Here is a 26,396-nt window from a genome sequence, read left to right as displayed (position 1 = left end):
AGAGTACACTGTATGTGGGAAGCGGTCTTGTTTGCATGTCTTGTTTGCATGTACAGACTCCAGAGGTTTTAGCCCATCATTGTACAGCTATCAAGTTAGTGCTCAGTCCCTTCAGCGAGTTATGATCCAGTATGATGCTGGCTTTATATCAGACTTGCAGTGGCTGTAACAGTGTTGGGTTGGTTTTCCTCTTTTTTTTTTTTCTCCCTGCAGTACAGTCTCCCTTCTCCACACACCACTGAAGTTCCTAAAAGCCGCAGCTTGGAAAGGAAGCAGCCAGAGCCAATCGTCCTGACCAAGTGGCGATATAGCACGTTTGTAGACCTCACTGACAAGGTAAATCCTAAATACACTAAAGAGCACCCGGGCATGTTGTATTAGAAATCCTGTGCCCATTTGAGTGTGACTGTTTTGAGAAACTCAACACTCTGATAGTATTGACACAGAAATTGCGCATTTTTGCCACATAATCCTTCATAACCACGCACCTCAGCAGACCTTTCTGTCTTTAGATTGCCAGGGCTTTAAACTGCACACACCATACGTGGAAATGCACATGGGGCGTAGAATATACAACACTTGAGGGGAAAATGTTTTTCATTTTCAGTCTTTTTTTTTTTTTTTTTACATTTGACGTGTGTGTTGAGGAGGTCAGAGATATTACTACACACTTTGGGATAGGCAGCATTACACACAGTGCTGAGCGTAAATGAGTACACCCCGTTTGAAAAGTAACATTTTAAACAATATCTCAATGAACACAAACAATTTCCAAAATGTTGAAAAGACAAAGTTTAATATAACATCTGTTTAACTTATAACATGAAAGTAAGGTTAATAATATAACTTAGATTACACACTTTTTCAGTTTTACTCAAATTAGGGTGGTGCAAAAACAAGTACATGCCACAATAAAAACTACTCCATCTAGTACTTTGTATGGCCTCCATGATTTTTAATGACAGCACCAAGTCTTCTAGGCATGGAATGAACAAGTTGGCGACATTTTGCAACATCAATCTTTTTCCATTCTTCAACAATGACCTCTTTTAGTGACTGGATGCTGGATGGAGAGTGATGCTCAACTTGTCTCTTCAGAATTCCCCATAGGTGTTCGATTGGGTTCAGATCAGGAGACATACTCGGCCACTGAATCACTTTCACCCTGTTCTTCTTCAGAAATCCAACAGTGGCCTTAGATGTGTGTTTAGTCATGTTGGAAAAGTGCACGATGACCAAGGGCACGGAGTGATGGTAGCATCTTCTCTTTCAGTATAGAGCAATACGTCTGTGAATTCATGGTGCCATCAATGAAACACAGCTCCCCGACACCAGCAGCACTCATGCAGCCCCACATAAGGACACTGCCACCACCATGTTTCACTGTAGGCACCAGGCAGTTTTCTTTGTATTCCTCACCTTTGCGACGCCATACAGTTTTGAAGCCATCAGTTCCAAAAACATTTATCTTGGTCTCATCACTCCAGAGTATAGCGTCCCAGTAGTCTTCATCTTTGTCAGCATGGGCCCTGGCAAACTCTAGGCGGGCTTTTTTGTGCCTGGGCTTTAGGAGAGGCTTCTTTCATGGACGGCATCCATGCATGCCATTCCTCTGCAGTGTACGCCGTATTGTCTCACTGGAAATAGTCACCCCAGTTTGGCTTTCTACTTCTTTAGATAACCGCATTGAACTTGCATGACGATTTTCTTCAACACTTCTCATCAGAAGACGCTCCTGTTGAGGTGTTAACGTCCGTGGATGACCTGGACGTCTCTGTGAGATGGTCGCAGTTCCATCTTTCTTAAATTTTTGTACCACTTTTGCTACGGTTTTCTGACTGATAAGTAAAGTTTTGCTGATCTTCTTGTAGCCTTCACCTTTGTGGTGTAAAGAAATTATTTTCTTTGGGGAATTCTGAAGAGACAAGTTGAGCATCACTGTCCATCCAGTCACTAAAAGAGGTTGTTGTTGAAGAATGGAAAAAGATTGATGTTGCAAAATGTCGCCAACTTGTTCATTCCATGCCTAGAAGACTTGGTGCCGTCATTAAAAATCATGGAGGCCATACAAAGTACTAGATGTAGTAGTTTTTGTTGTGGGGTGTACTCATTTTTGCACCACCCTAATTTGAGTAAAACTGAAAAAATGTGGAATCTAAGTTATATTATTAAGTTTACTTTCACGTTATAAGTTAAACAGATGTTATATTAAACTTTTTGTCTTTTCAACATTTTGGAAATTGTTTGTGTTCACTTAGATATTGTTTAAAATGTTACTTTTCAAAGGGGGTGCACTCGTTTACGCTGAGCACTGGAACACCGATATAGTCTTTGATCTGAATTGTTAACCCATTATTAAGAACAGAGGATTGGTGCACACTGCACATGAAACAGTCAAAACAGTCACTCTGAACGCACAGTGGAGTCATGTACTGCACTTAGATTTTATTTATTTATTTATTTCCCCCCCAGCTGTCGGTCAAAAATAGGCGCTTCACCTTGGGACATTTCTCCAGAAGTGTTGGCCTTTCATTGTACGGATATCAAGTTAGTGCTCAGTCCCTTCAATGAGCTATGACCAATCAGAGTTGAAGGTCACCCCTGATTTTAGTCCTGCACAATAAAACTGCTTTTACAGGAATCAATAGAAGAACTTGATCAGCAGCACTTGAGCACGTGCGTGCATGTGTCTGTGTATGCGTGTGAGGTGAGAGAATGCTGTTTGATTAAAACTGAATCATGTAGATCACACTAATCTGCGATGTTGCCTGAAGGTGTCGCTTCCTGCATGGCTTCCTCACTGCTGTACTGAATGTTCTGAACAAAAATTGACGTCGTTGCAAAAATTTGCTTTTCCTGAAAGAAGGCCTAGCTCTGTAACTGAAATAATAATTGCCATCTAAGCCTGCTGTTGATTTAGGTGGTGTTTACATTAGACCGTATCCGTATAGTTTTCGTCGCGGATGCACTGTCCGTGCACATTAAAACGCCGGGAAACGACTCCACAGGCGGAACAGTCTGAATCCGCCAGGGCCCACGTATTCAACCCAGTACGTATCTGATCCGGTGCTGTGTAAACATTGAGGAACGAGGATACGCAGTGCTGAGCTCTAGCTGACGTCGTCATTGGACAACGTCACTGTGACATCCACCTTCCTGATTCGCTGGCATTGGTCATGCCACGTTGGTCATGTGACGGCTCGGTCCCGAATCACTGCTCGTGCGCTTCACTCGCGCGGTCTGTGAGCTGCGCAGGGCCGGAGTGCGCACCCTCCAGAGGGCACTCGCTGTTCAGGGCGGAGTGATTTGGAGCGCAGGATGCCTGAGTGCGGAGGAGGAAGCGCTGAGCAGCACTGAGGTTTGTTTACACATTTCAACTTGCGTGCTGTCTAATTAGTCATGTGATTAGCGTATCCGTGTATTGGCGTTGCTGTGTGCACGCGAATCGTGTATTGGCGTTGCTGTGTGCACGCGAATCATTTTAAAAACGTTAATCTGATGATCCGCTGATACGGTCTAATGTAAACACCACCTTAGCGAACACTGGAGCTTGAGAATCTTCAGACTGACTCAGATTTCATTGCACTCGTCCTTTCATCTTACTCTCCTCTTCTATGTAACTAACTTTGCTCTTTATTTCATATTTTTGGTTTTTAGGAGTCTGGGACCAACAAACATAACTCCCCTGACTCTGACTCCTGTCCTTCTTCACCTAAACACTCTACAGTTAGTATACATACTAATGTGTGTGTAGAATATATTTGTGTGTATTACTCTTTTACTCTGATTAACACTAGTCTCACTTATCCTGTGTGAATGTAAGAAAGGTAAACAGGTGTATGGTGCACAATTAGTCGAAAACTGTCATAATTTAGTCGGTGAGGTTTTTCACCATAACCATTGCAGTTTCAGGTGTTCATGACTTATTTAAACATTATACGTTCTATAAGCATCGATTAGCGTTGGCAGGTCCAGATGTAGAGTTGACCTGCTCAGAGTTTGTATGAGAGTCCGTCCTTCCTTCCTGAAGTCCTTGCACGATTTTTAGATCACGTTCTTCCTGATCGATGATGTGTAGTAATTCTAAAGCGAGTAGACAAAGCATTTTTGTTTTCTCTCTTGACACGAGTCATTTAATTACCTCCGAATAAAAATGTTTTCTTTCTCTTGTTTCTTTAGCTGTCTGAAAAATGTGGAGTTCTTAATGTCACAAAGATCACCGAGAATGGAAAGAAAGTCAGGTACAGTGTGCACCTGAATCAAAAAATATTCCAAGTACACATTGTCCTTTCACTAATGCATGTATGATCTGAAACCTGACTGAAATATTTAATGTACAGTAGTGCTTGAAAGTTTGTGACTCGTTTAGAATCGTCTATATTTCTGCATAAATAGATGACCTAAAACATCAGATTTTCACACAAGTCCTAAAAGTAGATAAAGAGCACAGGTAAACTACTGAGGAAAATGATCCACTATTCAATATCAGTGAGTGGCGAATGTATGTGAACCTCTTGGATTAGCAGTTAAGGTGTTTTCAATCAGTGAGATGACAATCAGGTGTGAGTGTTGGCCTTGTTTTATTTAAGGAACAGGGGTCTATCAAAGTCTGAGCTTCACAATGTGAGCTGGAACTTCCATTCTTGTGGAAGTGTATTATTGCATGAAAAAGGAGATTTCTGAGGACCTCAGGAAGAGTGTTGTTGATGTTCCTCAGGCTGGAAAAGGTTACAGAACCAATTCTAAAGGGTTTGGACTCCACCAATCTGCAGTCAGACAGATGGAGGAACTTCAAGATCACCATTACCCTCCCCAAGAGTGGTTGAACAACAAGGATCACTCCAAGAGCAAGGTGTAGAATAGCCTGCAAGGTCGCAAAGGAACCTGAGGTAACCGATAAGCATCTAAAGGTCTCTCTCAGATTGGCTAATGTTCATGAGTCCTCCATCAGGAGAACACTGAACAACAGTGGTGTGTTTTGGAAGGGTTGCAAGGAGAAATTGTGAATGGATGAGACAAATGAAAACTTTTGGGTTTAAATGAGAAGTGTTCTATTTGGAGAAAGGAAAGCACTGCATTCCAGCATAAGATCCTTATCTGTGAAACATGGTGGTGGTAGTGTCATGGTTTGGTCCTGTTTTGCTGCATCTGTGTCAGGACAGCTTGCCATAATTGGTAGAACAATGAAATCTGAATTATTCCAGAGCATTCTGAAGGTTAATGTCAGGATATCTGTCTGTGAACTGAATCTCGAGAGTGTGTCCTGCAGCAAGACAACCACCCGAAGCCCTCAAGTTGTTCTACTAAAGAATGTGTACAGAAGAATAAAATTCACATTTTGAAATGGCCAAGTCATAGTCCTGTGTATTCACGCTATTATTGGTGCCCTCTGCTGTCTAAATTTTGGTCATGATTTATTGTTCCACGATGTATCGTTACATGCCTAGTTCACATACTTTTGCCACTCACTGATATGTAATTACCTTACCTGGGACAGAGTCCACCAGGGGGCGAAGTATTGTTTTCGGTGGGGTTTCTTTGTTTGGTTTTTTTTTTCCCCACAATATTACAGGAAAACGGCTGGCCCGATCTACATAAAACTTTCAGGATAGATGGGCATCGGTCTCAAATAGAACCTCCAACATTTTGAGGGTCATCCAGTCAAGGTCACCAAAAAGGTCAAATTCATTTGTGTTGTGGCTACTGTGTCTCATATAGACCCCTTTCACTGACGTCACCCGAAACCGGAAGTAAACAGACCCTGCGCCATTTTGGAAGACCAACAAACTCGTGATTGGGGGAAATAACGGCAGCGGTATGTGAACCCATGAGAATAAAGTGGAGTGGCAAACGACTTAAACAAATCTGAACTGTTTTATTTATGATTTATTGGCCAACAGTAGACTTGAAAGAAACCTGTGTGAGACTTGGCAAAAAACTGTGGATATAATGGATAAGTCTGTGCATGATCTGCGGACACTTTGAGGTAAGCAAACGCAAGAAATTCACATTTAAAACATGCTACATTGGCCTCAAGTTGATAACTGTATGAGGAGCAAGCCTCCCAGACTTCTAGAAATGTAATAATAATAATAATAATTTAGGATGGTTTGGGGCTTGCTCTCCCTCCTATTATATAAATAAAACATAGTTGTTGTGTAGGCATATATCATAAATACATATGTATAATTTGGATAAATTAACCTAAATTATGGATACCTTAATAGTAACAAAAAGTATTAATTTTTCAACTGAAAAGATATATTATTAAAAGATAAATATCAACAAGATTACCTTGGCCATAACTATGTGTAGGTTATTCTTAATAACAGCTGTAATATCACGAACCAAGCCGCTAACAACATAATTGTAAGCCTGTAGCCCTTTGTAGGCCTTCAAGTCATCAGCAGTGTAGGCACTGGGTGTAAACAACAAATAGTTTACAATGTCTGGGTAGCAAACAGATGGCAGAATTGGTGTCCGGTCCTCCTTATGTATCTGACACGGAGAAATAATATAAATCGTGCTGCCTACCAGATTACAGTCGTCTGTTTTATTGTATCAGTACTAGTATCACTTACTATACTCATCAGTCATAGATTAGTCCAGTACAACATGACCAGCTTGCTTTTTTTTCCATTTGACACTCGCAAGTTTTTTCAGGCTGGTACAGTCAAAAATTGAAAAAAGTTTTGGCCTACTAAACTAGTCATCGATTCTACTAGTGTATTAATTGGAGTCGACATGAAAACGTTAGGTAAAAACTTTAAACCAGTACAATCTCTTCAGAGTTTCACCAAATGGTTTTATTTATGCAATTTAAAGCTCATAATACTGTATAACTTTGGTCAAGTAAAAACACGGAGCAAAAACATGGCTGAATCCTGAATGACTCCTATTTGTTTAAATAGGGGACTACATAGGCGGCAAAATGTAGTTTCTTTTTCCCTGCCATGGAAGCGCACTTGCATACCGAGGAGGAAAGCAATTTGCATTACAGCCGTGAGGCGGCTCGGCTCGGTTTTTTTCCCTTTCGGGCGCTCTCGTTTTCTGTTAGAATTTGGTAAAGAAAAAAATAAATAAATATTATTTACCAGCTTACCGGGTCTATTAACATAAATCTGACAGCTGACAAGGTCGGGATATAAACGAACTTTTGCGTTAAACTGTGTGCTTGGATTCACATAATTTTTTCTGAGTCTTATCATATGGGTCAAACCCATCAATCACAGCCAGTTTCTCCACATACCGTGCCCTTTCTGCAACTGGTAATGTACTCACATGACCAGAATTATCAGCCATCGTGTCACTTTACTCTCGCTCGTACTGTGTTTTATATTGTGAGTGCATGTACTTGGTCTTCCAATATGGCGCCTAACAAAATCTCGCGGCGCGGTGACGTCATGTGAAAGGGGTCTATAGAGGTGCTAGCCACTACGCCATTGTGCTGTAAGAGTGTAACAGTTGCGTATGCGCATACACTAGGGTGCATCAGTTGCCCTCACTTTCATAAAATCTGATGCGTTTTTGTTTGGGTGTTCCTTTTCACCAATAAAGACATCCTGTAAAATGTTTTGACCATATTCAAAAGTCTAATGGTGGCACCATGAGGTTCATTTTTTGCCAAAAAACGCTTATTTTATGTTTTCGCGTAAGGTTTGAATCACAATGTTGGACTCCATTTATTGATTTCTTGTGAGCCAGAGATCATGTTAAGAACCTTTGCAAGGGATTGAGAAGCATTAATGTGATTCATAATACATTTGTATTGTTTAAAAGTAGTTGAACAATGATTCAATGAACATCTAAAACTCAAACTGTGCTTGATAATATATTTAGAATATGTACTAAAAATGTGTATCTAAGGTATTTGGTATACTCTATAAGGTGCCATAATGTTTCATGAAAAGTGATCGAAATTTTGTCATAAAAGTCATAAAATAGCAGCTTTTTCCATAACTTTGAGCTCCTGGTGCCACCATTAAACTTTTGAATTTTGTCAAAATATTTCACCCAGTGTGTTTTCTTACCAAAAGGAACATAAAAACAAAAATGCATCACGATCGGAGGAACTTTTCATTTTTAGGGGGCAACTGATGCACCATAGCATACACGGGTTCCGATTAAAATGGCCAGTGTGTACAGAGTTTGGTTCACCATTTGAAATAAATGGACTACACAAAAGAAATCACTTTCAGACATGTTTATGCTTATAACAGAGGGACAGCGCGTTCCACTGAGCTCTAGCGCCAGGCCATTTCCGGGAAATAAGAGTTTGGGTCATGGCGACAGCATGTGTGTGACAGCCTCGATTTGGAGGTTTTAGTTTTGAAAACTGTAAGAGCAGAATAATATAAAGTACAGACACTCAGTATATTTTACTTCTGTGATTTTTTTTTTTTTAATTGTTCATTTTTGGATCATGCTTCATTTTTGTGGCTACTGCCTCAGTGTGTGTGTGTGTGTGTGTGTGTGTGTGTGTGTGTGTGTGTGTGAGAGAGAGAGAGATATTTACTGTACAGACATGGTATCAGAAAACAATTTTATTTATAAGCAGTAGCCACATGTACCCATAGGGCACCTATTTTTTTCGCGATATCTTCCTTCATATTAATCATAAATGCTGCCGGGTGAGGTTTGTTTTGTCTGGCCACACTTTTTTTTTTTTTGGATTGTTTTCCTTCATAAATGGATGACCCAGCATAATATTTACATCTTATTTGTTTAACTAGGTTCTCTTTATCTACTTTGAGGACTTGTGTGAAAATCTGATGATGGTTTGGTCATATTTATGCAGAAATATAGAGAATTCTAAAGGGTTCACAAACTTCCAAGCACCACTGTAAGGATGTATAAATTAGGGATGTTAACCGATGACCGTTTGACCGATGGTTGACCAAATCAACGTCAACCGGTTAATTTTTTTTTTGGTTGTCGGTTTAAAAAAAAAAATCAATCGTTTTGAAGCTGCTGAATTTGGAGCGGAGAACCTGGAATTCTGTGTTGTCAACGCTTGGGGCATGCCATGCGGTGTAAGGACGACAGCTGACAAATCAGAAACACCCATTCAGTCATGTCCCGCCCTCCCACCCCAGTTGAAACATAGGAAGTATGAGAAGGAAACAGTAAATCAGAAAGCTGCGCACATTTGCGCAGCTTCCGAGCAAACGTGCGCAGCTTCCTGATTTACTGTTTTCTTCTCATACTTATACTTCCTATGTTTCATGAACTGTAACGGCATTTGCTTATTTAGTAATTTTAATACAGAATTTACTCTGATGAAATTATTCAGACACTCCAACCCCCCCCCCCCCCCCCCCCCCCCCCCCAAGAAAAAAAATCGGATCTGCACGATTCAGCCGTGAAAAAGGCGGCATCCGCCAAAAGGCGCACCGTTTACTCATAGGTTAACCGACTTTAACTGGCTAATGAGGCTCGGTGGTCGGTCAAGATTTTTTTTTAGTTTTCGCCATCCCTAGTATAAATATTTCCTCAGTCCGAGTCTGCTATCTTGGATACATTTACATGTTGAGGTGTAGCAAGGTGATTAAAATGGTAAAAACAGCAACAGAAATGCATTCTCAAAAATGACAGTCAAGTCATTTATTTATAGAGCGCAATTACCTCTTTTAAATCCAATCTTGAGACCTATTTTTTCTCACTTGCTTTTAATTCAGATTGACATCTGGTTTTATTTTATTTACTTGTTTTTGTTGTTGTTGTGCTACCAGTAACCACATATAATCTTGTGTAGATGTATGGTCTTATTGCCCATGTTAAGACTTCTTAGCTAACTTTTTTGTGAAGCACTTTGGCTCAACCCCTGTTGTTTTTATATATGTTGTATAAATAAATGACTTGACAGAGCATTGTAGAAAATTTAATAGGACATTCAAAACAAACAAAACAAAAAAAAAAGTAAGATGTCTTTCATCGACTACACCATATACACCACTGTGTGACAAAATAACACAGAACAGCAACTTTAAAATGTACCGGCATCATCCCAGGGGTACGGATTGTAGATTTTGTGGTGTGCCTTAATGTACCATATAGAAGAGTCTAATTCTGCTGTGTTGGTTCTGTTCTCATCTTGCTGTATAGGAAGAACTGGACCTCGTCCTGGACGGTACTGCAGGGCTCCACACTGCTCTTTGCTAAGGGTCAGAACAGCGCCACCAGCTGGGTGTGTTTTCACGCCTGCTCTCTAAACTTCTCTCTCAGTTCTGTCAACTGATTTTTGAAGTGTCATTTACTATGACAGTGATCCGGCTTTGTGTTGTACCTGTGACCCCATACACATTCACCCCTTAAACTCCCAGGCTTACATTTCTCAGTCTCATACTTGCACACATTTCCTGTTAGTTTCATTGTGGTTACTGAATCATTTCTACAATTTACTGAGAGTTTTCTGAGCGTAATACTGCATGTATTAAGGTGACGAGATAAGGTAGGAGTTTAAGGGGTAAACAGTTCTCAGTCTGCTCCATTTACCCCAGGTTTAAACTGTGCAGGCCAGGTGGGGCTTTTCTAATGGAGTTGAGTTAGTGTTAAACTAGAATTAATTCATCTGGTGGCTTCCTCCTGAGTTATACATCTCTCCATCCCCCCCCCCCCCCCCTTCTCTGTACGTGTTGTGATCATGAATCTGTTCTTACATTTTATCATTCTTGCTCTTCTCTCTCCTTTTCTCCTTCTCTTCAAAGTCGTACTACCGCAATGGCTCATTCCCTGAGCTGCTCCTCTCGTTGCTAAGCAACTGGAAGCGTTCAGTTAAGCCCCGCCCTGCAGTCTCCTATAAAAACTTTGGGCCTTATTCTGTATGTGTCTGTGCCTCGATCCACAGTCGCCCCTGAGCAGAGTTTAGGACAGTTTTTATTATTCTCAAAAACTAGTGTACCTGCTTACTCAAATGTAGCAAGCAACATGAACGTAGTATTTAATTTTGTAATAATATGACTCTGTTTAGAATAGAATTCATTTCTGCCATCTAAACAAGTAAAATACAGTGCCATTCATAAGTTTGGACACCTACTCACTCATTCATTGGTTTTTCTGTACTTTGGCTATTTTCTACATTGTAGAAGAATACCGAAGAGATCACACCAGTGAAATAACATGTATGGACTTGTGTAGTAAACACAAGTGTTTAAAAAAAGTTCATATTTTAGATTCTTCAAAGTAGCCACCTTGACACTTTTTGTACATTTGGCATTATCTTAACCAGCTTCATGAGGTAGTCACCTGGAATACTTTTCGATTAACAGGTGCCTCGCCGAAGTTAATTAGTGCAATTTCATGCCTCCTTAATGCGTTTGAGATCAAATCGTAAATAACAGCCCTATTCCACAACTGTAGTAATCCATATTATGTCAAGAACCGCTCAGCTAAGTAAAGAGAAACGACCTCCATCGTTACTCAAAGACGTGAAGTGTCTTTTAATCAATAATTAATAAAAATAAAGAAAGGCCATTGAATTAGGTTTGTCCAAACTTTTGTCTGGTACTGTATATTTTTGTAATTTTTTAAAAATGATTTATTTCTTGTTACATCCCAGTGAACCTCAGTGAATATACTGTTCTAAGAGCTGCTCTTGTGGATTCTCCAGTTCACACTCTTTGCATGTTTCCATCCTGCTTGCGTCATGCTTAACCTTCGACACTCCATTTTGCTTGCCTTTCACTCAGAATGTGGACTTGGATGTGTTATTGATAGCATTTCTTCCTTTCAAGTAGGTTGCTATTGGAGATGCCTGAGAAGCCCACACACTGGCATGCGTTTCCTCATGTGAAACATGAACATGCGCGAATCGAATTGCATGTCACTTTTAAGCCACCACGTTTTAAGTCTAGTTTAATGTTTGGATTGTATTTCAAGATGAGAGCCTGGCTTGTGGTTTGAAAAGACAAATAAATGTGTGAATGTCTCTGCATATATGTAACATTTTAAAGTAAATGATCATGGTGTAAACAATGTACGTACACTTGTAGGTGTTCGTGATTTAGTGTAGAATCTTGTCTTAGCTTTTATTTGTAAAACCTGCCCTTTAATTCACAACTAACATTTGGCATCTAAAGCTTGTTGTGGCTGTGATCAACAATCTGGTTTGGCAGCACCCGATAACAAAGCAGTAACACTAATGATAAAGATGTATAATATTTGATAACTCGAAGGCAAGGACTAATGAGTTGTGGATATTGCAGTATTTCTTAATACAGAATGTTAATTTAATTTAATTTCATATTTATGTTTTGAGAAGTTTGGGGGAAACCAGTCGAAGCCAGAATTTGCTGTGGACCTTCGTGGAGGGTCAGTCGAGTGGGCGTCTAAAGAGAAGTCCAGCAAGAAGCATGTTATTGAGGTAAAATATAAATAAAACTGAATATTTCCAGAGCTGTATTCGATAGCCAATCTAACTAGAACAACCATGATGACCCTGCTTGATGTTCTGACCCCAGCTAAAGACGCGTCAGGGCACAGAGCTGCTGATCCAGTCAGAGATAGACAGCGTCATCACAGACTGGTACAGGGCTCTCACTGAGGTCATCAATACACACGTGAGTGTTTCACATGTATGCATGTATTATCTGTGTATAATGGATTACAGTCTTAATCTCTGACTTGGGCTGTACAATTGGGCAGTGCTCCAGCCTCTCGTTGCTGTCCTTCACTGGGTGTTTGTGCTCTGTATTTTTGTTCGTCTGCGTCATAGGCCTGGGAGTCAGATGAAGCGATTGAAGAGGACATGCCCGAGTCTCCAGGAACAGAGAAACAAGACAAAGAAAAAGACTTCAAGAAAAGCAAATGTATAGAACAGCATGCACACATGTCTACAATGTGTGTGCTCACGCATACATACACACACTTTGCTCTAACATACAGGATATAACGTGTGTGTATCTGTACACAGCAATGAAGAGCGCTACTATGGAATCAGCCGATCAGAAGAAGACCAGAGTCAAGCTTAAGAAATTCCTCACGCGACGACCGACCTTACAGGCTGTCCGAGACAAAGGCTACATTAAAGGTATTACACATTTTATTCAGTATTAACACTCACTCACTGGCTTTTTATCCAGAAAGACTTGGAATTGATGAGGTAAATGATCCAGTTTACAGATGTTTGTTGGCTTTCAGTGGTTCTTTCAGTCCCGTATTTTATATGTTCTGCTCTGTTTTCAGATCAGGTGTTTGGGTGCAGTATGACCAGTCTCTGTTCCAGGGAGAACACCTCAGTTCCCAACTTTGTCCGAATGTGTATTGAGCATGTGGAGAACACTGGTACACAGGAGAAAATTACTCTCTCTATAAATATCTAGTTGCCTTAAAAACCAGATATAATAAAGGCTTCTTCATAATTGTTTATCACATTTGGATTTAATGCAATTTATAGGACCCTTAGTTCTTTTTACTAATGAATCATGTATTGCTGATTCATGAAATAAAAGATGGAATATGTTATGCTGTCTCTACATCCCCCCCCCCCTCCCTCCCCCCCCTCCCCCCCAAAAAAACACATGCAGGCTTAAATGTTGATGGATTGTACAGAGTCAGTGGAAATCTGGCTGTCATTCAGAAACTACGCTTTGCTGTCAATCACGGTATGGACTGTGTGTGGATATTTATACAGTTATAGTACGAATGTGCTATCAGTCTATTTATGCATTTACAACCCCAATTCCAAAAAAGTTGGGACAAAGTACAAATTATAAATAAAAACGGAATGCAATGATGTGGAAGTTTCAAAATTCCGTATTTTATTCAGAATAGAACATAGATGACATATCAAATGTTTAAACTGAGAAAATGTATCATTTAAAGAGAAAAATTAGATGATTTTAAATTTCATGACAACTACACATCTCAAAAAAGTTGGGACAAGGCCATGTTTACCACTGTGAGACATCCCCTTTTCTCTTCACAACAGTCTGTAAACGACTGGGGACTGAGGAGACAAGTTGCTCAAGTTTAGGGATAGGAATGTTAACCCATTCTTGTCTAATGTAGGATTCTAGTTGCTCAACTGTCTTAGGTCTTTTTTGTCGTATCTTCCGTTTTATGATGCGCCAAATGTTTTCTATGGGTGAAAGATCTGGACTGCAGGCTGGCCAGTTCAGTACCCGGACCCTTCTTCTACACAGCCATGATGCTGTAATTGATGCAGTATGTGGTTTGGCATCGTCATGTTGGAAAATGCAAGGTCTTCCCTGAAAGAGACGTCGTCTGGATGGGAGCATATGTTGCTCTAGAACCTGGATATACCTTTCAGCATTGATGGTGTCTTTCCAGATGTGTAAGCTGCCCATGCCACACGCACTAATGGAACCCCATACCATCAGAGATGCAGGCTTCTGAACTGAGCGCTGATAACAACTTGGGTCGTCCTTCTCCTCTTTAGTCCGAATGACACGGCGTCCCTGATTCCCATAAAGAACTTCAAATTTTGATTCGTCTGACCACAGAACAGTTTTCCACTTTGCCACAGTCCATTTTAAATGAGCCTTGGCCCAGAGAAGACGTCTGCGCTTCTGGATCACGTTTAGATACGGCTTCTTCTTTGAACTATAGAGTTTTAGCTGGCAACGGCGGATGACACGGTGAATTGTGTTCACAGATAATGTTCTCTGGAAATATTCCTGAGCCCGTTTTGTGATTTCCAATACAGAAGCATGCCTGTATGTGATGCAGTGCCGTCTAAGGGCCCGAAGATCACGGGGACCCAGTATGGTTTTCCGGCCTTGACCCTTACGCACAGAGATTCTTCCAGATTCTCTGAATCTTTTGATGATATTATGCACTGTAGATGATGATATGTTCAAACTCTTTACAATTTTACACTGTCGAACTCCTTTCTGATATTGCTCCACTATTTGTCGGTGCAGAATTAGGGGGATTGGTGATCCTCTTCCCATCTTTACTTCTGAGAGCCGCTGCCACTCCAAGATGCTCTTTTTATGCCCAGTCATGTTAATGACCTATTGCCAATTGACCTAATGAGTTGCAATTTGGTCCTCCAGCTGTTCCTTTTTTGTACCTTTAACTTTTCCAGCCTCTTATTGCCCCTGTCCCAACTTTTTTGAGATGTGTTGCTGTCATGAAATTTCAAATGAGCCAATATTTGACATGAAATTTCAAAATGTCTCATTTTCGACATTTGATATGTTGTCTATGTTCTATTGTGAATACAATATCAGTTTTTGAGATTTGTAAATTATTGCATTCCGTTTTTATTTACAATTTGTACTTTGTCCCAACTTTTTTGGAATCGGGGTTGTACTATCTCTCTTATTTATCCTCAACAAAAACATTGCTTATATACAGTGGTGCTTGAAAGTTTGTGAACCCTTTAGAATTTTCTATATTTCTGCATAAATATGACCTTAAAACATCAGATTTTCACACAAGTCCTAAAAGTGGATAAAGAGAACCCAGTTAAACAAATGAGACAAAAATATTATACTTGGTCATTTATTTATTGAGGAAAATGATCCAATATTACGTATCTGTGTGTGGCAAATGTATGTGAACCTTTGCTTTCAGTATCTGGTGTAACCCCCTTGTGCAGCAATAACTGCAACTAAACATTTCCAATAACTGTTGATCAGTCCTGCACACCGGCTTGGAGGAATTTTAGCCCATTCCTCCGTACAGAACAGCTTCAACTCTGGGATGTTGGTGGGTTTCCTCACATAAACTGCTCGCTTCAGGCCATTCACCAACATTTCGATTGGATTAAGGTCAGGACTTTGACTTGGCCATTCCAAAACATTAACTTTATTCTTCTTTAACCATTCTTTGGTAGAACGACTTGTGTGCTTTGGGTCGTTGTCTTGCTGCATTAGATTAGATTAGATAAAAATTTATTGATCCCTTTGGGAAGGTTCCCTCAGGGAAATTAAGATTCCAGCAGCATAATTACAGATAAACAGAGAAAATAGAGAACTTCTAGATAAATAAAAATAAATTATTTACATATACAAATATAAAAAGAATAAGATATGGGGAAGGAGAGGAAAAAAAGGGGGACAGCGGTGGCAGGAGAGGTATTGCACATTATATTGCACATTGTCCGGTATTGTTTATTGTCAGGCTAGGCTACTGCTCCTTCCCATCCCCTGTCCTCCTGTTACCCCTCCTCCCCCCCAGAGAGGAGTTGTACAGTCTGATGGTGTGAGGGACAAAGGAGTTTTTAAGTCTGTTCGTCCTGCACTTGGGAAGGAGCATTCTGTCACTGAACAGGCTTCTCTGGTTGCTGATGACGGTGTGCAGAGGGTGACTGGCATCGTCCGTGATGTTCATTAGTTTGTCCATAGATCTCTTCTCTGCCACCGTCACCAGAGAGTCCAGCTTCATGCTGACCACAGAGCCGGCCTGCCTGATCAGTTTGTCATGACCCACCTTCTCTTGAGATTCAGTTCATGTGCAGATGTCCTGACATTTTCTTTTAGAATTCACTGGTATAATTCAGAATTCATTGTTCCATCAATGATGGCAAGCCGTCCTGGCCCAGATGTAGCAAAACAGGCTCAAACCATGATATTACCACCACCATGTTTCACAGATGGGATAAGGTTCTTATGCTGGAATGCAGCGTTTTCCTTTCTCCAAACATAACGCTTCTCATTTAAACCAAAAAGTTCTGTTTTGGTCTCATCTGTCCACAGAACATTTTTCCAATAGCCTTCTGGCTTGTCCATGTGATCTTTAGCAAACTGAAGACAAGCAGCAATGTTCTTTTTGGCGAGCAGTGGCTTTCTCCTTGCAACCCTGCCATGCACACCATTGTTGTTCAGTGTTCTCCTGATGGTGGACTCATGAACATGAACATTAGCCAATGTGAGCGCGTCCTTCAGTTGCTTAGAAGTTATCCTGGGGTCCTTTGTGACCTCACCGACTATTACACGCCTTGCTCTTGGAGTGATCTTTGTTGGTCAACCACTCTTGGGGAGGGTAACAATGGTCTTGAATTTCCTCCATTTGTACACAATCTGTCTGACTGTGGATTGGTGGAGTCCAAACTCTTTAGAGATGGTTTTGTAACCTTTTCCAGCCTGATGAGCATCAACAGCGCTTTTCCTGAGGTCCTCAGAAATTTCCTTTGTTCGTGCCATGATACACTAACACAAACATACTGTATGTTGTGAAGATCAGACTTTGATAGATCCCTGTTCTTTAAATAAAACAGGGTGCCCACTCACACCTGATTGTCATCCCATTGATTGAAAACACCTGACTCTAATTTCACCTTCAAATTAACTGCTAATCCGAGAGGGTCACATACTTTTGCCACTCACAGATATGTAATATTGGATCATTTTCCTCAATAAATAAATGACCAAGTATAATATTTTTGTCTCATTTGTTTAACTGGGTTCTCTTTATCTACTATTAGGACTTGTGTGAAAATCTGATGATGTTTTAGGTCATATTTATGCAAAAATATAGAAAATTCTCAAGGGTTCATAAACTTTCAAGCACCACTGAGTGTGTGTGTGTGTGTTATATTTATTTATTTATGTATAATGTCATGTGATTTGGTGCATAAATATAGTTACTATTTGTATATGTTTATTGAACATCAGTTTGTACAACAATATTTAGACTCATGTTTTCTCCAAAACCACAGATGAAGTCATGTGTCTGTCTGTGTGCATAACAGATGAGAAGGTGGATCTAGCGGACAGTAAATGGGAGGATATCCATGTGATCACGGGCGCTCTGAAGATGTTTTTCCGGGAGCTTCCAGAGCCCCTTTTCACTTATTCCCACTTCAACGACTTTGTTAATGCCATCAGTACGTTCATGCCTTTGTCTCTGTCTACTCTGCATACATTATTATTACGATTACTATGCAAGTCCGTATTATCATGAAATGGCATCTCCAATAGCTCCCCCCCCCCCCCCCCAACTGAAAACCAATTAACCTCATTCGCTCAGTGTTAAGCTTTTTAGGTGACTTAATTGCTTTATTGAGAGAGGGTGTGGCTTAAAGTCATGCCTTAAACTCTGTGCATAATTATTAGGCAATTTTTTGGTGCTGGGGAAAATGAGACGAAAAAGAAACCAGATGATGAAAAGACACAAAAATAGTTAACTGGCTTATACAAAAAAATTGTAATTGCAAAGGGGAGGAGTTGTGATCACCGCACAATCAAGAGATTTGTGCGTGTCTACAGGGACGAGAAAGTGCATCATGAAGAAAACGTGTAAATGAACCACAGGAGACATGAGGATAATTTAACAAGTATCCAGGAACCCTTTGGCTTCAAGTACCAACCTTCCTGCAGAAGCACAAGGTGCAAAGAGCTTCACATGATTGGTGAAGTCAGAAAGGCAGAAATCTAGCCTCCCTTAAATTAAAAAAACAAAAACAAGAAAAAGTGTCAATAATGGGAAAATAATACACGAGAGATTTTTCAAAGGGATGAATGGATGTAGACAGATGAGATGAACATTACACTGGATGAACCCAATTGGTGGGCCCATGCTGCTCAACATCCCACACTAGTTTGACTGAAGCACCAGCAAGGTGGGGGAGGGATAATGATGAAGAAGATACGGGCTGGTGTTATTGACAGCGAATTATTTGGACCATTTTAAGTGCAAGATGGATGGAAAATGAACTCCAAAAACTGCTGCCAGTTTCTGGAGGCCACCTTTCTCAAGCAGTGGTACCAGAAGAAGACAGCATCATTCAAAAAGTCCATGATACTGATGCAATGACGTACAACCCCGATTCCAAAAAAGTTGGGACAAAGTACAAATTGTAAATAAAAACGGAATGCAATGATGTGGAAGTTTCAAAATTCCATATTTTATTCAGAATAGAACATAGATGACATATCAAATGTTTAAACTGAGAAAATGTACCATTTAAAGAGAAAAATTAGGTGATTTTTAAATTTCATGACAACACCACATCTCAAAAAAGTTGGGACAAGGCCATGTTTCCCACTGTGAGACATCCCCTTTTCTCTTTACAACAGTCTGTAAATGTCTGGGGACTGAGGAGACAAGTTGCTCAAGTTTAGGGATAGGAATGTTAACCCATTCTTGTCTAATGTAGGATTCTAGTTGCTCAACTGTCTTAGGTCTTTTTTGTCGTATCTTCCGTTTTATGATGCGCCAAATGTTTTCTATGGGTGAAAGATCTGGACTGCAGGCTGGCCAGTTCAGTACCCGGACCCTTCTTCTACGCAGCCATGATGCTGTAATTGATGCAGTATGTGGTTTGGCATTGTCATGTTGGAAAATGCAAGGTCTTCCCTGAAAGAGGCGTCGTCTGGATGGGAGCATATGTTGCTCTAGAACCTGGATATACCTTTCAGCATTGATGGTGTCTTTCCAGATGTGTAAGCTGCCCATGCCACATGCACTAATGCAACCCCATACTATCAGAGATGCAGGCTTCTGAACTGAGCGCTGATAACAGCTTGGGTCGTCCTTCTCCTCTTTAGTCCGAATGACACGGCGTCCCTGATTTCCATAAAGAACTTCAAATTTTGATTCGTCTGACCACAGAACAGTTTTCCACTTTGCCACAGTCCATTTTAAATGAGCCTTGGCCCAGAGAAGACGTCTGCGCTTCTGGATCATGTTTAGATACGGCTTCTTCTTTGAACTATAGAGTTTTAGCTGGCAACGGTGGATGGCACGGTGAATTGTGTTCACAGATAATGTTCTCTGGAAATATTCCTGAGCCCATTTTGTGATTTCCGATACAGACGCATGCCTGTATGTGATGCAGTGCCGTCTAAGGGCCCGAAGATCACGGGCACCCAGTATGGTTTTCCAGCCTTGACCCTTATGCACAGAGATTCTTCCAGATTCTCTGAATCTTTTGATGATATTATGCACTGTAGATGATGATTTGTTCAAACTCTTTGCAATTTTACACTGTCGAACTCCTTTCTGATATTGCTCCACTATTTGTCGGCGCAGAATTAGGGGGATTGGTGATCCTCTTCCCATCTTTACTTCTGAGAGCCGCTGCCACTCCAAGATGCTCTTTTTATACCCAGTCATGTTAATGGCCTATTGCCAATTGACCCAATGAGTTGCAATTTGGTCCTCCAGCTGTTCCTTTTTTGTACCTTTAACTTTTCCAGCCTCTTATTGCCCCTGTCCCAACTTTTTTGAGATGTGTTGCTGTCATGAAATTTCAAATGAGCCAATATTTGGCATGAAATTTCAAAATGTCTCACTTTCGACATTTGGTATGTTGTCTATGTTCTATTGTGAATACAATATCAGTTTTTGAGATTTGTAAATTATTGTATTCCGTTTTCATTTACAATTTGTACTTTGTCCCAACTTTTTTGGAATCGGGGTTGTATATAATGACTGATACATAGTGATGGTATATAGTGTGTATGTATGTACTGATGACAATGACTATACCATGCATCCAAGTATACCTGAGAATGGTGAGCCAGCAAAGGGTTCAAAGATGGTATAATGATGACCTTGGCCCCTTGCTCACCTGATTTGATCCCAATTGAAGACCTGTGGGCTCTCCTAAAGAAGGAGGTTTACAGTGAAGGAAAGCAGTACACATCTTTGAACAGCTTGTGGGCATCTCTCTCGGTTGCTTCAACTGAAATTGGGTACAGTCACATTAAAAAAAAATGACAGAATCCATGGATATGAGACTAATACGAGTGTTTTAGAAACAAAAGATGGCTATTTTGGCAAATAAACCACTTCCCAAGAGTAAAAATATTTCGTTCGCTGTTAAATTACTGATTTTGATTTTTTTTTTTCATTTATGAAATAAAATGGAGATGTATTTCCCAGCTGCATAATAATTATGCACATTTAAAAAAAAAATCATTATATTTTCCCCTTGTAACATGCAAATCTGTGTTCCTTTATATAATGTTTACTGGATGATCACTTATGTTGTGTCTAGTTAAAAAAAAATTAATCCACAAAAAAACACAGTTGCAGAATAACGTATGCATTGTGTTGTAACTTGTCCCACATCTCCAATAGAATAAAAATTAAATAAGCACTAAGTGAACCAGAGCAAGTAAAATGAGCTTTCTGGTAATGATGCATTCAAGTTAACATTTCAAACAGTGCATTATAATGACTATTGATGTTCACAAAGCCATGATAATTTCTTAAATTGTCCTGTATTTTGCACTATTACCTCGAAATGTGTTCTTCAGCGTTCATGCTCTTGTGCGTGTAATGTTTGTAAAGACTTGCATGCCCACAAGAGGACGCCACATACCATGTTTTGTCAGAACAAATTACAAGGTCAACACAAATTTTACTTTCTTTTATTTATTTATTTATTTATTTATTTTCCCCCTCCAACAGAAAACTTGGACTACAAGCAGCGACTTCAGGCCATAAAAGATCTAATCAAGCAGCTGCCAAAGCCAAATCAGGAAACAATGCAAGTCCTGTTCAGACACCTGAAAAGGTAACCTCTCATGTCTGATGACCTTTAGAGTTAAAAGTATTACTATGAAGTGTAATGGATTTGCTCTTATGGAATATCAAGCTTGGAAAGGCGCACTATTGATTTAAGTGTGTGTACGCTCATGTTCTTGAGAGGTGAGTAGGGTACGGCGTGTGTTCTGTGCAAGCTGTCTGTATTGAGTTATCTCACTCCATTACTGAGACAGACCTGGACACTGGCCAACTACATCATTATGGAAGAGACTGGGTGATGGCAGGAGGGAGGGAGATATGCAAGGTGATAGACCACATCCTCATGACACCACAGTGTGATGCTGGAATTATCAGAGAGAGAGAGAGAAATGGACAATAAAGGGAGAGAGAGGTTGACTAGACTGATTAAACTACATTAAGATTAACTGGCATGTCAAGTACTGCAGGTACTGAAATGTCAGGTGCTGTGTGTGTATGTTTGGGGGGGGGGTTATTACATTAGTGTATTGGCCGTGTAATAATCCTACTGACATTAATCTCTACCCCCGTTTTGGGCTTCTCCCAGCCATTTTTAAGTGTAGCTTAGATTGTCTTAAAATTTAACGATGCCTTCTTACACACTTGAATGCATTACCGTTTTTTTTTTTAATGCACACCCTGTTTTACTGCTCACTGCTTTGACCTGCCATATTAGCATAAAGTCCTCTCGTATTCAGTAGTCCGATCTTTCACACTGGACTCGCTCAGAAATCTTGTTTGTGTCCGTCTGAGTGGGATTTTACTCCACATTAACCATAAACAGCTACATCGTTTTAGTAGCTCGAGAAGGAACACAGTGGTAATTCTTAGATGCGCTTCTGAATTCCCATAATGCACTGCAGTAAGTCGTATCCAAACAAGAGACGCTAACTGTTGCATTTGAAGATGATGCTTGATCTCTATAGCGAGACATTTACAGTGATGTTTATGTAATGGAATGTGACTACAGGCACATTATGTTGAGCAAGCTGTACTATACAAACGCTTTATTGATTTTTTTTTTTTTTTAAAGCTTAAAGCATGCCATTCAGTAGCTCTGTGAATCTAATAGGAATGAGGCATGTTAAGGAGCGTAAAGAACGCAAGTTTAAACCCTCCAGTGGGGGCTAGTAATTCAAGAGGACGTTAAGGGACAAATTGTCTGTGACTGTCATTGATGAAGTTCTCACATTGACCTGTAATTCACCTCATATACACCCGTAAAATGCTCTCGCACGCGCACACACAACACGCTCCATGATCTGAAGATGAGCAGTAAATGTCGCGAGGCTGAGAATTTTGTGTGATACAGGAGTAGGGCTACATGATTTAATTATATATTATTTTAATTGTGGCTAGAATTTTAATTCATGTTTAAGTAATTAAACATCATCGGCTGTAACATCGGCAAGGTTAGTTATGTCTGCAAATTTTTTGCATTCTTGTTTTTATATATTACTTGCTTATATACTGTAAATCTGTTAGGTTTGTTAAATTTTTTTTTTTTAAAGTTTAATTTTATTTATTAAAATATGAGCATAAGCAGCACTCTTATTCGGATTCAGATTTGTTCATGTAAAGGAATGCGTCAGTAAGATAAAATTACATTGTTCTCAAATCGATTGAATAATTTATAACGCAACTGTTGGGTAAAATAATCCGGATTATCGTTTTCGTCTGCATTCGTGCAACACTATACGGAAGCATTTTGTGCATGAAGGGTACTTGAGACTTCTGTGTGTACAAAATAAAACGAGAGCCTTTCCGTACACGTACATTTCCTTGTGTTTGAATCAAATCAGAGGATGTAATAGGTTATATTTGGTTTTGTTCATCGTGACTGCGTGCTCCTGTACCGTAAATCTGTAATTTGCATCTGCTTATTCCGTTCGAGGACGAGGCAGTAACTAATTGTGATCGTGGCCCAAAAAGAACACACACGGCTTCAAAAATCGAATTGCAGTGTTGGAGAAAGGTCATCGAGCTCGCTGTAATATTCGAACAGGTTTATCACCTCCATTATTTTGATTGAGTGTCACTTAGAGCTGTTCTAAACATCTTTTACACAGTAGTGCTCTTACTGTGGCCAGCTAGATGGAAAAGGTGAGTAGATAAAGGAGGTGTGCTAGAGGGTGTAGTCGTTCATTATGATCACTTCAGCCTGCTATCGCACTCTCAATGAAGGTCTGTGTTGGGACTGAGTTCAGATTTCATCGCCATATCAAACACTGACATTTGCCTCCATTTGCATTTAAATGACTCTTAGTCCAGTTTAACAGGAGATGGAGGACGGAGGTAGTGCTGGTTCATAAACATCATGCCCTGACATTTTACTACTGGAGAAATATTAAACCCATACTTGTATGTTTACATTATAGTAAAAGATGTTCTGTTGTACCTTGGGTTTGTGTTTGATTTTATTATTATTTTTTTTAATCATATGCTTGAATATATTACTAATAAAACATTTATTAATAAGAGATACTCGTGCACCATAAATGGATCATCATGAACCTGTGTGTCTCTGTCTTTCCTTCAGAGTGATAGAACACGGAGAAGCGAACAGGATGACAACACAGAGCGTGGCCATTGTGTTCGGCCCGACCCTCCTGCGACCTGAGACCGAGACCGGCAACATGGCTGTCCATATGGTGTACCAGAACCAGATTGTAGAACTGATCCTGCTGGAATATGACAACATATTTGGCAGGTAGAGCCCCTGTGGACTGTCCACTCATGCGCTGCTTCTCCAAAAAAATAATGCCAAATCATGACCACTGCAGAATTCATCATATAAAAGCAAATGCATGCTTCATTTGCTGTGGACCAGGCTTAATACCGAACATGTAAAGAGAAGAGTATCTGCATTATAACATTTGCCTAAGTGGTTAAAATAATACAAGAATATTAAACGGTACTTCATGCACTTCCTGATTTTGGACTTTTGAAGCTGTGCAGCTGTTTCTCTGGTTTACTCTTCCTGAAACGGAGCTGCTACTCCTCCTGACTGAGAATAAGCTGGATGGACTTGTTCATTTGGTTGGCACAGTGGATCGTCCTCCATTTTTGCTCGAACTGGACGTTACACTCACATGATTCTGTACCAGTAAGGAATCTGCTGTGGGCTGAGCGTCATGGAATATGAGAATATTTTAAGCGTATGTGTATATAGTGAATACTGAAGTCAAGCTGAAACTGGATTGGAGTTTCATTTCTTCCTGTTTTGGGCAACATTTCTGAACGTTTTTCCTGAAATAACGTTAAAATAGAGCATTAATAAAGCCAGTGTTTTTCTCAACAGCTAATCTGTGGAGGGAAAGTGAGTGATTTATCCTATATTAAATGAGTAACAGCTTCATGTCAGTATTACACGTTACATAAGCGGACCCTGAAAAGGATTTCCAAAGCTTACTAGACTCGTTTTCCTCCAGCTCTGCTTCTCCTATCTGCCATTTTGACTGCAATCCCTCAGTCTCATTCTTCGATGGAACTGCAAAGATTTGCTTCAACTCTCCACAAGTGACTACTGACCTGTTCCTCTCATTTTGGCAGCATCTCACCCAGTAAAGGGTCACGAAAGGCTCCGTGAGCTCCGAGGACATCTCCACTGTAACTCTCTGATCAAATAACTGGACTATGACAATTTGAGAACGTGGAAGTAGAACTGTAGTCAGGGGTTTGTTCTCTGGTAAAGAAGAATTAAAATATTACAGGTTGACCTTATTTAAAATGTGGGTAGTTTGCTCTTATTCTTTTCCCCTTACATCCCTCTTACCTAGTCATTGCGTTTATTTTATTTTTTTCTAATTCTTCCTCCTTACACTTCTTTCCCACTCCTGCATTACTGGAATTTGAAAGCGGAGACGTTTGCATTCAGTCCTGATGCTCCTGTTTCAGATCAATAGACCTCCCTACCTACTTTTCTCTCTGTATATCTCTCCATCAGTATGAACAGAAAAAGGCAGGGTTGTACAGGAAATAGTGTTTATGGTGTGGCCATGCCGCACACGCTTTTGTTCAGGTACACATTATGAAAAGCCGTTTTATACAGGAATTCCACAATATATGTACAGATTATGGTTCAAAGATTTCGAAATCTTTTGAAGTGCGAAAGGTTTCCCTAATATTGTATAATAAATATTAGAGTAATAAATATGAGATATTAATTGCTTCACACGAAGGGTTGTATTGCAATGCATTGTGAACAGCACATTTGAATGTAATTGTGAGACTAACTACTGTTTGACATTGACATGTCTAGTCCTAATTAAAAAGAAATCACATGCAAACTACATTTGTTACTCTTGCGTGGTTTTTCATCACCCTTTTTCACTATATGCTTCGTCGTATTTGCATTTTAATTTAAGTAAATTTCGTATGTTAAGCCTATACGAGGGGCGGCACGATGGTGTAGTGGTTAGCGCTGTCGCCTCACAGCAAGAAGGTGCGGGTTCGAGCCCCGTGGCCGGCGAGGGCCTTTCTGTGCGGAGTTTGCATGTTCTCCCCGTGTCCGCGTGGGTTTCCTCCGGGTGCTCCGGTTTCCCCCACAGTCCAAAGACATGCAGGTTAGGTTAACTGGTGACTCTAAATTGACCGTAGGTGTGAATGTGAGTGTGAATGGTTGTCTGTGTCTATGTGTCAGCCCTGTGATGACCTGGCGACTTGTCCAGGGTGTACCCCGCCTTTCGCCCGTAGTCAGCTGGGATAGGCTCCAGCTTGCCTGCGACCCTGTAGAACAGGATAAAGCGGCTAGAGATAATGAGATGAGATGAGAAGCCTATACGACTTTTTGTTAATGATTTGCTTTTGGAAAATCTCTGTAAAGGCTTCTGAATAAAACACTCTAGGTTATCCTTATTAGGGCTATCATTTGTTTTTCCAAGTGAGGTTTTATATAGTGTTCACTTTTTTTTTTCCCCCCTTCAACAAGAAAAAATACAAAACAAATAACAGGGTAAGTATAAAATCACAGG

At 40.2% G+C, this 26,396-nt stretch overlaps 1 protein-coding gene across 11 annotated transcripts in view; it reads left to right on the top strand.

The window, feature by feature from the left end:
- arhgap12b (Rho GTPase activating protein 12b) overlaps window positions 1–25,715 on the top strand; it is a 117,225-nt gene extending 91,510 nt beyond the window's left edge. For 3 of the 11 annotated variants that reach the window (XM_060940128.1, XM_060940124.1, XM_060940121.1), the window contains 15 exons: window positions 214–336; window positions 2,473–2,547; window positions 3,658–3,726; window positions 4,180–4,241; window positions 10,105–10,186; window positions 10,707–10,820; window positions 12,260–12,361; window positions 12,459–12,557; window positions 12,713–12,806; window positions 12,911–13,027; window positions 13,183–13,281; window positions 13,524–13,601; window positions 17,660–17,794; window positions 21,328–21,433; window positions 23,963–25,715. In XM_060940128.1, the coding sequence (XP_060796111.1) occupies window positions 214–336; window positions 2,473–2,547; window positions 3,658–3,726; window positions 4,180–4,241; window positions 10,105–10,186; window positions 10,707–10,820; window positions 12,260–12,361; window positions 12,459–12,557; window positions 12,713–12,806; window positions 12,911–13,027; window positions 13,183–13,281; window positions 13,524–13,601; window positions 17,660–17,794; window positions 21,328–21,433; window positions 23,963–24,137 (1,530 nt within the window). In that variant the 3' untranslated portion in view covers window positions 24,138–25,715. The remainder of the gene's footprint in view (window positions 1–213; window positions 337–2,472; window positions 2,548–3,657; window positions 3,727–4,179; window positions 4,242–10,104; window positions 10,187–10,706; window positions 10,821–12,259; window positions 12,362–12,458; window positions 12,558–12,712; window positions 12,807–12,910; window positions 13,028–13,182; window positions 13,282–13,523; window positions 13,602–17,659; window positions 17,795–21,327; window positions 21,434–23,962) is intronic. The other 8 variants (XM_060940127.1, XM_060940122.1, XM_060940130.1 and 5 more) reach the window with 5 other exon arrangements.
- The last annotated feature ends 681 nt before the right edge of the window (window positions 25,716–26,396 follow it).

This window comes from Neoarius graeffei, chromosome 14 (genome assembly GCF_027579695.1).
Source record: "Neoarius graeffei isolate fNeoGra1 chromosome 14, fNeoGra1.pri, whole genome shotgun sequence".
Taxonomy (NCBI): Eukaryota; Metazoa; Chordata; class Actinopteri; order Siluriformes; family Ariidae; genus Neoarius; species Neoarius graeffei.
This window is presented reverse-complemented; position numbering and strand designations above follow the sequence as displayed.